Here is a 13,294-nt window from a genome sequence, read left to right on the forward strand (position 1 = left end):
AATGTGAAATTTGGACAGGTCAGATTATAAGAAATCTTACTAATATTGAAGCACTCGAACTATTCTGTGTACAACATCTCCGTGGTGGTGGCGAATTGCTACGCGCAGGCTAGGTTCTCAGGAGGGAAGAGACTGGAACTGTACCCTAGTTGATTATTGATTAATGGAACAGCTTGTGACACAATGGGACCAACATTCCAGCTGTCAGCCACTGATACAGGAGTCACCACATTGAACATAACACAGCCACAGCTATACTGACCAGAGAAACTGGTGGGGGTGGTCTCAGCACAAAATTTGACCTTTCCCAGTAATACCTTGGGCAAGACCTAATCCTCTCCTTGCACCAGCTAATAGAGACCCCAGAACAGTATGTTTCAGCAGAGCAGATGCTACATAATGTGATGCAATATAGGGAGAAACAATGTTGTATGGTCATGACCTTAGACATCAGAATATCCAGCACCTTAGTAGCTCTCACTCTGTTTTGTGCAGCCTTCATCTATCTGGCGCAGAGAGCCGCCCATTCAAGTGACACCGCAGAGAGCCGCCCATCCAAGTGACACCTTCCTCCCTTACTCCTTCCCTAGTAGTGCAGATCCCAGTAGACTGGAACCCCAATCCTGTATGACTGACAGGAAATGGAAATGAAGAGAGTCAACTTTGTTGTGTGCACGGATATTTAAAATGAGCAGTGTTAAGGAATGTATCTCTAGTATTCAAAACATTGCAAAGCACTAGTGCACAGGGCAAGCGACCCACGGTTAAGATTAAGCAACATGTAGGGAGATTCCAAGGTAATGGTAGCAGTAGTAAGTTGTGTTGAAAAATGTTATTAGGATCTGCCTGCCTGTTGCAAGTGAGAGCAGAAAATTTAGTCTACTAGTTGTGACAGAAGACTTAGGATGATAATGAAACTTATTTACACATGGGGTAGAATGCTACACCTGTAAAGTAAACTAACAGCACCTGAATCTTGTGCTTTAAACCCCCTAGTACTTTAGAAGACAAAATTGTAAATATTGCACACTACAATCCAAGCATGCTAAGTTATGATGCAAAACAGTCTAGGGCTGTAACCAGATCTTCCAGAAGATGGAGGTAATGCAGCACTGCCACTACTTTCTGGGTGTTACTGCAGAAACTAGCAGTTCAGCCACAGGAGTTAAAAGATAGCCAGCAGGCACTAAAGTGTCAGCATGTTGGCTGCAGCAACGGGGCTGTTTATATATCACAAAGCACACTAGGCCAAGCACCATCATATTGCAACACAACAGTAAAACAGAGCTCTTGCAGAATGAGCAAAGCCATTTTCACACCACTGGGCCGCATATTTGTGGGCTGCAAGGCAGTGTAAATAACATTAATTTTAGAAGAAGGATGGGCAGTCCCGCAGTGCCATGGGGATGAGAGGGCTTTGCCAGGTGACCAAGCAATACAAGACGGCATGCAATACCATGGCTTTGGGCCTCCAACAACATACCATCATCCACGGACTTGATGCTTCTCCACCAACAGGCTGCCTCCTGGCCCACTACCACAGTGACCTGATCCCTGCACTGGAAGGCAGCTTAACAACACCAGAGCATGATTCTATGCTGGAGTGGGTATCTAGGTGTCACATACTGTAAGGGAACATCCACCACCTGAGGTTGGCAGCTCTTTCGAAAAGCCAGCAGTCTTCCATACCACTGGCTCCATTTGTAAAAGCCCGTGTCATGCTAACTGGGGTGCATGCCGCTGCATAAAGTCCTCGCCACATGCTGCGAGGGAGCGGATGTGGCCACTGCCTCCTCCAAGACGCTACGAGTGTAGTTGAGTAAGTAGCAGTGAAATGTCTTGGCTTTTGATGCTGCTTGTATAAGCTGCCAACAGCCTCCCTCACCATGACCTGCCACTACAACCCTGCAATGAAGTGTCCCTACACTTCAGGTCCACTGCACGCAGTTGAGACACTTTCGAAGTTTATAAAACCGTACTCTATACCCTTTAGCAAACTGACCGATGATTCTTTGGTGCATATTGGAACACCAAAAGCTATTCTTATTGATAATGGGGCACAATTTAAGTCGAAAATGTGGGCTGAAGGAATGTTTAATAAAGGGACTATTGTGATTCACACCTCAGCTTACCATACAGCTGTGAACCCTGTTGAGGGAAAATTTGCGAGCTAGGAAGACTTTGTCACACATATTTCCACCATAATCACAGGACGTGGGGCAGGTATGTTGAGGAATTTGAAGATATGATTAATTCCCTAATGTGTGGGTCTACTAGTTTCAGATCAGCAAAAATATTACTGGCCAGGACCAGAGCATAGTCCTGCATTGCAATAAAGAAAAAACAAATGCGGGAAAACGTTTGGAAGGACGAACAGGTATGAACATGTTACCACAATCTTGTCCTTACATAAACCCATGAGAAATTAGGTGAAGTTAACAAGGTTTCCAAGTGTACATTTAGATATAATGGACCTTCCAGAATTATCAGCATGCCCCATATGCTTACCGTCTTGTGTATCCAACTTCTGGCAGATAATTTGGCATATGTGCTATTGCGGATTTAAAACTACATCAACAAAGAACTGATTAGATTAATCATACATGTCAGGATAATATATATAAATGTGATGATACTTTCCTTCACATGCCATCCGATAAACCTCCCCTAACCCCGGGTTCTGGGCACCTTTCCCAAACTCTCCCCATTTCCTAAACCTCACCAGTTCTTTTTCTTCACCCGTCTTCAACCCCACTAGCTCAGAAGCTTGTGAATTTAAATACCTTTACACGTGTTCTCCTGCCACCGCTTGGCAACTCGATTTTGTATCTGTCGAATTACATTATATTTTCAAAAATTCTTTATTTTTGTTGATGATTAATGAGTTATTTTGACCTACATAGTCATCTGCATTTTTTTTCTTTTAATTGAGTAGAAGTTGTTCTTCAAAGAGGACCAATGATATAATCCATCTACAAACCCAAACAAAGATAAAATAAATTTATGAAAATATTTTCACTGTAACATACAATACAAGAAATGTTTTAACCAGTCTTTTAACTATAGGAAATTACTAACAGAATTTGTGTGTGAAATGGTTTTCGGTGCAATTAGACTGGTTGTACAAGTTATACGAATCTGTTTGCAGAAAATATAGACAATGTAGAATAAACAACAGCACTAATTTTAAAAACAAGATGGTGTCGTTGGAGGAAAAGGAGGTGTAAGTTTACAAGACTCGAATGCATCAAATGTGGAAAGACATTCGAGCAATGGATCCGCATGAACAAACAACAAGATGAGACATGCCAAAGTGGAAGTGGCAACAATGCAATGACTGGACTGAGATGTGACTGGCTCATGTACACAAAAAAGTGTTACTATGCAGACGTTTACTGAGTGCATTTTTTTTTTTTTCATGAAAATAATAATCATGTATTTTGGATCCCTTTCTGTGATTACAAATATGTTTTTTGTGAGTTGTTACAAGTATATTCGCCTTGCAGTTGAACTACTGCATAAATAATTTCAAAGTAACTTTGACTGTCACACTGTAGTCAGAAGTTATTATGTTGGTGCATAAGTTTGTAGCGTTTTGTTTTGCATTTTGGTATTCTAGCCACTATGGGTTTATTTATCAATTACCATTTTTTATTTGTAGTTCATTGTTGTTATTTGAGTTTACATATTAACATTTCATCATTTGGAGATAGTGAATGGGGCTGTGGACACTAGAAAATTGAGTACCAAGTGGAGAAATCTGAACATTTCTGACATATTCTGCTGTTTGAGTTCAACAGCGTGGTTACATCAGCGGAGACAGCCAGAAACATTTGTGCCATGTATCAGGATAACACCATTGGATAGAGCATGGCAAGAAAATCTTTCTCCCGTTTTAAGGAGGATTGCTTTGACATTAGTGACTCCCAAGGTTCAGAAAGACCTTGGGGGTTTAATGAAGATAGTTTAAATGCATTTATTGACAATGATGCAACACATAAGTGTACTTGAGAACTGGCAAATGTGATGAACTGTGGTCATTCCACCATCGTGTGACATTTGCATGCAATGCGGAATGCTCAAAAATTGGGTGTACGGGTACCGCATGCTCTAAGCCAAAATCACAAAAACCATCAGATGGCCGTACGTGCATCTAAGCTTGCTCATCAGCAACTGGCTTATGAACAATTTTGACCATTCCTAAATTGTGTTGCTACTGGTGATGGGAAATAGTGTCTTTATGCTAACAAAGGGAAAGAAAGGAATGGTTGAGCCCAAACAAAGATCTGCATGCATCCATAAAAGATAATGTTATACATCTGGTGGAACAGTGATGGTGCAGTGCACCATGAATTGCTTCCCCAAGGTGTAATCATCATTGTTGACATATATTCTCAACAATGGAGATGTCTTGCAGATGGAATCCAAGAACAATGACCAGCAAGACTGTGACAAGTATTGCTACTTCGTGACGATGCCAGCCGGCATTCTGCTAGACTGACAAAAAACACAATGCAGGAACTGGGTTGGGAAGTCATTCCTTACCTACCTTATTTCACCTAATCTTGCACCCTCAAATTTTCACATTTTTCCACTCTCTATTGAACAACCATCAAGGAACTTCCCTTCAGGATGAAAATGCACTCTGAATAGGGCTAAACAAGTTCTTCACCTCAAAAGCACATGATTTCTACTGTTGTCACCCCAGCATTGGCAGACTATATGTTCTTATTACAGTATGTTTCACTTATATAGGCTGAAGAACATTTCCAATGTTTCATGATGTTGTTACTATACAGTATCTAAGCTATAATTAACTTTTTACCTTCATTAAAAATAATTTGGTGATTTATAAATACGTTTACACAAACATATATTAAAAACAAAGATTCCAAGACTTACCAAGCGGGAAAGCGCCGGCAGACAGGCACATGAACAAAACACACAAACACACACACAGAATTACGAGCTTTCGCAACTGGCAGTTGCTTCGTCAGGAAAGAGGGAAGGAGAGGGAAAAATGAAAGGATGTGGGTTTTAAGGGAGAGGGTAAGGAGTCATTCCAATCCCGGGAGCGGAAAGACTTCCCTTAGGGGAAAAAAAGGACAGGTGTACACTCGCACACACACACACACATATCCATCCGCACATATGCAAATAAGTAACCATGACAAATGTTGACATTTTATCTCCCGCCATTTTCATTTTATGGCACTTATAAGTTTGGAAGTTTGGTCATTTTTAATATTGTGATAACATGTTTGCTAATATTTTAAAAATGAGCTACTATTTTTTTATTTATCATTCAAACAATGTACAATTAGAAGTTGTCTTTATAATATAAGAATTGCAGGAAAAATATCTCATACCTTGGTTTTACATAATGGGATAAGGTATTTTGTTTTACAATACTTATACCATACAGTATACAATGTCTAAATTTCACAATGTTTGGGTGACAAAAGAAAGTAATTTATTTTCAAAATAACAGCAAGTGTAATTTTGTACCATCACAAAGTTAGTAATCATTTAAATGAAAATCAATTTTTAATATACCACATTTTTTACTCAGACTAGAAATATGAAATAATTTTTCCTACACTCATACGGATTCTGAACCCCATACATATAGTCCTGAAAATGTGTGATTTTGTACTTTTAACAATGAAAATACTTGTAAAATTTATCACATAAAATGTGGAGTGCTTGCAACAGATAATAGTAACAAGGTGAATTATTCACATATCGATAATGTACTGCATGCGTCCCACATTTTCCGTTATGAATCTTACAAATATTTTCATAGTTATCAAAAATTCATAATCACGTATTTTCAAGACTACCTGTACAGGTTTAGGAAACTATCTGAAGGTAGGAGAAATTATTTTCCACTTTCCAGTCCTATTTAAAAACATGGTATATTAAAAACTGTTTTTTATCCAAATAATTATTTTCTGCCTTTTAGTCTTGCATATGTGAATTTTTCAATCAATTTCAAACATTTTGCTGAGATTATAACAGAGACATGGGGTAAGTTTGAGGTTTATTGCAGTTTCTCTCCACCTGAATCCAACCAATATATTGCTTCCTCCTAAGAGATCTGAGCTCACATGGAGGCTTACCAAAGATTGTTTTACCCGTGAACCATTCGCAACTGTAACATTAAAAATGGGGGAAATGGCAGTGGTACACAAACACCAAGCACCTTCTGCCATACATCAGAAGAAAAGAAAGTGAGTTATTGTTGCATTTGGGTTTTCTTGAAATCTGTCTTACGTTTTGCATAAAACAGATTTCAAAACAACCAAAAACTTAAGTTGCACATGCGGAAAAGCGTCACGAGGAGCTTCCAATCTGAGGAAGACGATTCTATTATTCCATTGTCATCCAGTTCTCAGAAAGTTAGTTTAAAAAAAAAATCAACTGCAAAATTTGTACCATACAGACAGACAATAAAGCAACCTAATAAAAAGAAACACATTTAAAACAACAAAACTTCCGGACTCTGAATTGCCATAAAAAATGGGAATAGACAGAGATAAAATGCTATAATTTGGTATGGTTCCTCAACTTGTATGCAAACATTAAGTGCTCATCTTGCTTCTTATCACACACTGCTGCTTTTACTCCTGTCTAAAACATTCAATAACCTTGTTCTCCTAAATGTGTCACTAGTCAGAGCACATGAGATGAGTTAGTTCGTGACAAGCTCTCCCTTTGATGGGGTGGAGATTAAATACGTGTCTTACTTGAACAACAAACTCATGTGAACACACACTTGCAGTACCTTATGCTAGTCCTTCAGATGCTTGATAAGCCTAATAAACCTTTGAAATGTAAGTTCTGTAATGATGTAAGAAGTGTCTTTCTGCAGTTATTTTTTCTCTGACACAAATGTGATACTGTGTTTTCAAGTGTAGCTGCACGAGTAGGATAAACAAAATAATGTGTTCATTAATGTTAATACTAAGCATGTAGACATATACTGTAAACTGACTCATTCCACATCATTTCGAAAGAAGAATCACTCAAATGATCTATGGAACTTGTAACTAACTAACCTTCTGATCTTGAGAAACTAGTGACAAACTACAAACTTGGATTGGAGTAGGATAGAACACAAAATCAGCTCAGGAATTTTTCATAGGAATGAATAAGTTGTTAGCCATACGTAATTCAGAGAAAATTCAGGAAACCTAAATCTGGATGTCTGGATTGTGATTTGAATCCTTCTCCTGAAAGTAAATGCAGTCACTTTACATACTGCAGCTCCTTGTTCAATAGTATTCCAGCACTGTCCATGTTTGTGTGGCAATGTAGCTCTGATAAACAGAAGATGGTCTTTCCTACTTACCATTTTCAGGACTCTCAGCAGCCAATCTCAAGCTAAGATTTCCGTGTGCAGAGGGGGTAGACGGAGTGGGCAATGAGCCATCTGAGATGCGGTTACGTGCACTGCGAAGCCTCTGCTTTAGCGGCACCTCTCCTGGGGCAGGGGTCGACTCCTCATCCACGGAGTGGGAAGTCCGTGGCGTGTTCAGGCTCTCCTCTTCTGCTGCCGCCTCACGGGGGTGGGGGCTGCCGCTCCCAGTCTCCTCTGTGTCGCTCTCGCAGTCACCAGCTGCTGGACTTGAGCTGACTTCCTCCTCAATAGGACCTAACAGAAAAAAAAAAAAAATACTTCCAATAGTGTGACTTCCATTTTTAGTAGCAGCTGAAGAAGCAGCAGTCTCTCTCTCTCTCTCTCTCTCTCTCTCTCTCTCTCTCTCTCTCTCTTGCTCCCCCCCCCCCCCCCCCCAAGGATAGTAACCTAGGCCAATTCATGTTCATCTGAACAAACAGATTATAGCAGAATGAATTTTCCCTGAGCAGCAGAGTGTGTGCACTAATCTGAAACTTCGCAGCACATTAAGACTATCTGCCAATCCCACTCTCAAACCCAGAACCTTCAAATTTCATGGACATATGCTCTACCAACTAAGCTATCCAGGCATGACTGGTGATCTGTAGTTACAGATTTATTTCCACTAGTGCCTCTCTTCTGCCTTCCAAACTATACAGATGACGACCTGTATACCTCACAGGGTTAGCAGTCCCGGAAGTAGGGATACAGTGTGGAAATTAATCAAAATATCCACGGGTGTACTGCCGGTCTATAGTGTCCAAGGGGCACAATATTTCGGCGATCAAACATGTCGCCATCATCAGGAGCTCAGTCCGTCAGTTCACCTGATGATGGCGACATGTTTGATCGCCGAAATATTGTGCCCGTTGGACACTATAGACCGGAGGTACACCCGTGGATATTTTGATTATCAAATACGCCAGGAGAAACTCAAGAATCACAGTGTGGAAATTGTTTAGTGAAGCAGCCTAGGGGATTGTCTCCTGAAGCTAGGTTCGAACACCTCAGTGATTTATTAGGGACAGTCCTTTTGCAGGTAGTACACCCTTGTCTTCCCTTGAGCTCTGAACTGATTTACCGAGCCACTTACTATAGGATCTGCCGTTTAACACATGCTCCGACCCACGGAGCATGTCAACATTTTTCACATTAAGAAATCATCCCCGAAGGTGAATGATGCAATACAGATAATTAATATCCTTGGTCTGACAAGATTAAATTACAGATTTTTGTATTTGTAGTTTGGCATTGAATCAGCTATTTCTCCCTGTTAATGTGTATATTGACTCCATAATGAGTCTTCAACACAGTGACTGGATGGGCACTTCTAAGAATTTCAATCTTCCAGTCTCATCCTCTTCACACACTCCTTAGAAGATTTCCTGCACACCTCACTGAACTAGTACTTGCAGGAGAAAGGGTACAATGGATAAGTGGCTTAGAAACAGTTTGTGAATTATTTCCTCCTGAATTAATATTTCACCTTACAGTTGAGTGTGATCTGTTTTGAAAATTCACAAAAATCCTCTTGCATATCTTGTGGATCTCACAGTCCCACAACAAAATATATTGTGGAGAAATGGGTTAGCAACAGTCTGGGGGATTGTTTCCAGGATTAATAACACTGCAGTATAAAGTACCCCATTTTGTAACTTGCTGGCAGGTGCTGGGATAGTTGGGCACAGTTTTCATTTGCCATAAAGTTTCAAAAAAGTGCACATTTAGTTGCAATGTGAAAGATTCATTCTGTAAATTACAAGCACCTCTCACACTCTCAACACCCGGGAAGCCCATCTCATTTCAGTCAGAACACAGGCACATTTTTCATAATCACTTACAACAAACCAGTAATAAATGAAAATGTAATTAATATAGAAAAGTTGACAGTACAAATTAAGAAGAAAATGTAGCAATAGTTAAACACCCTTTAAAAGAACAAAATAACCCAAACCCCATCATTTAATATTAGTCATTAAAAAAATTTGTTCCATACAAAGCAGAGTACTTTAGAGAAATCCATACCATTTGTAAATGCCAAATAGTTCTGCACTGACAGCTGTGTGGCAGAAGAGTGGGAGTAGCATGTGCAATTAAGGCATATATTTTGTTAACACTTTCTGAATACACTGACCACAAGTCCAAAAATCTTTGTTCGACAGACAAATAAAGTGAAGCCCAATGAATATGCTGAGACATAGCCAGAAACATTAGAGGTGAAGGAAAAGTGTCATGGGCAAGCAATACAAATGAATCTGCCCAAGGTTATGCCTTTCACTTTATTTTCTCAAGTTGTGATTTGCTCTTCCAGTACAAGAATGTACAATGTGGAAGAAAGTCTGCTGCCTTGTCTTACTCCAGTTTTAATATCAAAATATCTAGACACTTAGTCTAGGAATTTAAGGTTTAATGAGGTTTGTCAATGTTTCTTTGGTCAAATCTCTACTATACCACAAAGTGTATGCCTTCCTTATTGAATCACAAGCATTTTTATAATAAGAACATATTATGACCATAGGACTGTCTTTAATGTTTTATAAGATGTCTTAAAATTTAGGATCTGTTTTGCAAAGGTTATGTATGACTTTCCTGAATATTTTACAATATTCCCCATTTGGTTGATCACCCAGTGTTTCAAAGTCTCTTAAGTTTGAGTCTTGGACTATTTTCGAAGATGCTACTATAGAAATATTCTATACAGTCATATTAATGTGAAATAAGTATCAGAGTACTTATTACCATAACATTAATGAAGTTACAATGAGGGAGTGTGGGATTCAAATTAACTGACAATAATATGAAGTGCAGTCTACAATAATATTAGATAACAACAAATTTTAGTCTAATCTTGTCTTTACAATTCCAATAGAATCAACATGTAGGAATTTTTTGTATATTCCTAGACACAATACTTACAGTTGGTTCTTGAAACTTTTCACAATAGCATCCGCATAAAAAGCATCTGTATGATTGAAAATATGGGCTTCAAATTGCCATTTCAAACATACTGTGTTATAATTGTATAAAAATTTAGAGAGTTTAATTAACCATTGCACAAAAGAACATAGGAGTACGACTGATACAATAATGATCACTTATAATTTAAAGATCTCAGTAAACTCCATGGCTGTTACTCAATTATAGATTACTGGAGAAGACTGCAAACAGCCACAAATGCTTTTGAAACATTATATTATGATAACTGGTTCCCAACAATGCTCATCCACAGATGTATACATCTACATACATATTCCACAAGCCACAGTAGGGCAACGGATACTTAGTACCACTACTCGTCATTTCCTTTCCTGTTCCATTCATAGACAGAGCAAGAGAAAAAAAACTGCCTGTATGCCTCTGTAGAAGCACTAATCTCTCTCATCTTATCTTTGTGGTCTTTGGACGAAATGTAGATTTGCGCACTAGAACCATTCTATAGTCAGCTTCAAATGCCAGATCTCTAAATTTTTCCAATAGCGTTGCACAAAAAGAAAATTGTCTTCCCTCCAGGAATTGCCATTGAGTTCTCCATAGTGCCCATGTGTTGATCAAACTTACCAGTAACAAATCTAGCAGCCTACCTACAAATTTTATCCAACCTGGTGGGGACACCAACCACTCATGAATGGTCAGCCATTCACTTTGCCTATTACTGTCCTAATATGCATATTCCATTTCATATTGCTTTGTAACATTACACCCAGATATTTAATCATTGTGGCTGTGTCAAGCAGCAAACTATTAATGCTGTATTCAAACTACACAGGATTTTTTTCCTGCTCACCTGCATTAACTTACACTGTTCTGCATTTAGAGCTAGCTCCCATTTATCACACCATGCAGAAATTCTGTATAAGTCATCTTGTATCCTTCTAAACACTGAAACATGACACTTCAAGGTCACACCCCAAGCGCCATAAAGTTGGCAATACCACTGACAAATAGGTGAGGAACGCGAGGCGCTGCATCTTCTGAACAATAACAGCACCGAACAAAAGCCAGTTCCAGCATCGATGCCATGTTACCGGCTTCAAGTGAAGTCAAGGTGTACATTAGAAGTAACAACAAGACTTTTATTATAACAGAAGTGGAAAGACTGGTACATGAAGGTCTTACTACTGTAGATGCTACCTCATGGAGGAAAAAAGTAGACCATGTTGCTAAACTCATAAGAGAAGTACAGGCTATAGATGACATAGTACATGAAAATGAACAATTAATGATTTCTCTTAATGATGATGACGATGACGATGATGATGATGGCGGCAAAGACAACAACTTTGGCACCGTTTCTGATGATAGTGAAGGAGAACAGCATAGAATTGCGCCATTTACATCGTAAATTGGTGAATGTAAATGTATACAGAATTAATTCTTTCTCTCTGCAATCAGGTAGGCTAAGCGTGTATTGCTTCATTTCTCTCTATGGGTGTGGATAGTGTGTTCTTTGGTATGTTTAGGTTTACATTATTACACAACGTTTTACATGCAGCTGTTATGGTAACAATTCGGAACAACTTTTCACAGATACTGTCATAAACATAGGGTGTTTTTATTTACAAGTTTCATATACTATCAAATGGTTAGTCTCCGTCGTCCTTCTCTCCATTGTTAGAAAAAGTACCTACTCTGTTGCACTTACGTATAAACATTGATTGTAGCTTACATCTACAAAACATACTTCGGAGTTGTGGGCATATGCTGTGGCAGCAATTGCAACCTCACAATCACAGTACAACCAACTACAAGCGAGCTGTCAAGTGACAAGTTTCACCGGCCCAGGTATACAATCTTATAACAACTGCCACCTTCCCATACACGACAGTGTCATCAGCAAACAGCCACACATTGCTGTTCATTCTGTCTGCCAGATCACTTATGAACACAAAGAAAAAAAGCGAACATATCACAATTCCCTTGGGCACCCCTGATGATACCCTTGCCTCTGATGAACACTTGCTGTTGAGGACAGTGTACTGGATTCTTTTACTTAAGAGGACTTTGAGCCATGCACACATCTGGGATTGTACTCTGTATGCTTGAACCTATGTTAACTATCTGTAATGGGTCACTATGTCAATGCTTTCCAAAAATCTAGGAATATGGAATCTGTCTGCTGCCCTTCATACATGATTCACAGGGCATTATACAAGTAAAAGGCAAGCTGAGTTTCACATGAGCGATGTTATTTTGTGGACAGAAGGTTTTCTGTCTCAACGAAATTTATTATATTCAAACTCAGAATATGCTCCAAATTATGCAGTAAACCAATGTTAAGGATTTTGGTCTGTAATTTTGCAGGTCAGTTCTTTTACCTTCTTATACACAGGAGTCACTTGCACTTTATTTCCAGTTATCTTGTGAGTTTGCACTGAGTGAGAGATTCACAATAAATGTAAGGTGAGTAAAAGGTCAATGCTGCAGAATACTCACTAAAACTGAATTGGGATTTTATCTGCACCTGGAAACTTATATGTTTCAATTCTTTCAGTTGCTTCTCTCCTTCTAGGACACCTATTATTATTTCCTCCATAAGGGAGTCTGTATGACAAGTCCAACGCTGGTATGTTTGTACGATCCCCCTAAATGTATTTCTTTAGCTCTTTTTCTGTCTTCTGCCGCCATATATGACTGTTCGATAAGTAACCAGATAGAAGCCTTCAACCCACTTAGCATTTTACATAGTACCAGAATTTTTTCACGTTCTCAGCAAGATCTTCTACAGAGAATGCAACAATCTCTACTTCCTCGACATTTGCCGAATTTTGTTATTAAACTACGGTGGGTCTTTTTGTCCTTAATCCGCTCACTCATCGTATACTTGGTATACATACATGGATATACATACATACAGTGCATGTCTTAAGTAACATGTTATCTGCTGCTGTGCTG

General features: G+C 39.0%; 1 protein-coding gene across 2 annotated transcripts in view; it reads right to left on the reverse strand.

Moving 5' to 3' along the window:
• Nucleotides 1-13,294, reverse strand: part of LOC126281191 (uncharacterized) — a 236,605-nt gene that overhangs the window by 162,877 nt on the left and 60,434 nt on the right. For both annotated transcript variants that reach the window (XM_049979903.1, XM_049979911.1), the window contains exon 8: nt 7,355-7,657. In XM_049979903.1, coding sequence (XP_049835860.1) covers nt 7,355-7,657 — 303 coding nt within the window. The remainder of the gene's footprint in view (nt 1-7,354; nt 7,658-13,294) is intronic.

This window comes from Schistocerca gregaria, chromosome 1 (assembly GCF_023897955.1).
Source record: "Schistocerca gregaria isolate iqSchGreg1 chromosome 1, iqSchGreg1.2, whole genome shotgun sequence".
NCBI classification, from domain to species: Eukaryota; Metazoa; Arthropoda; class Insecta; order Orthoptera; family Acrididae; genus Schistocerca; species Schistocerca gregaria.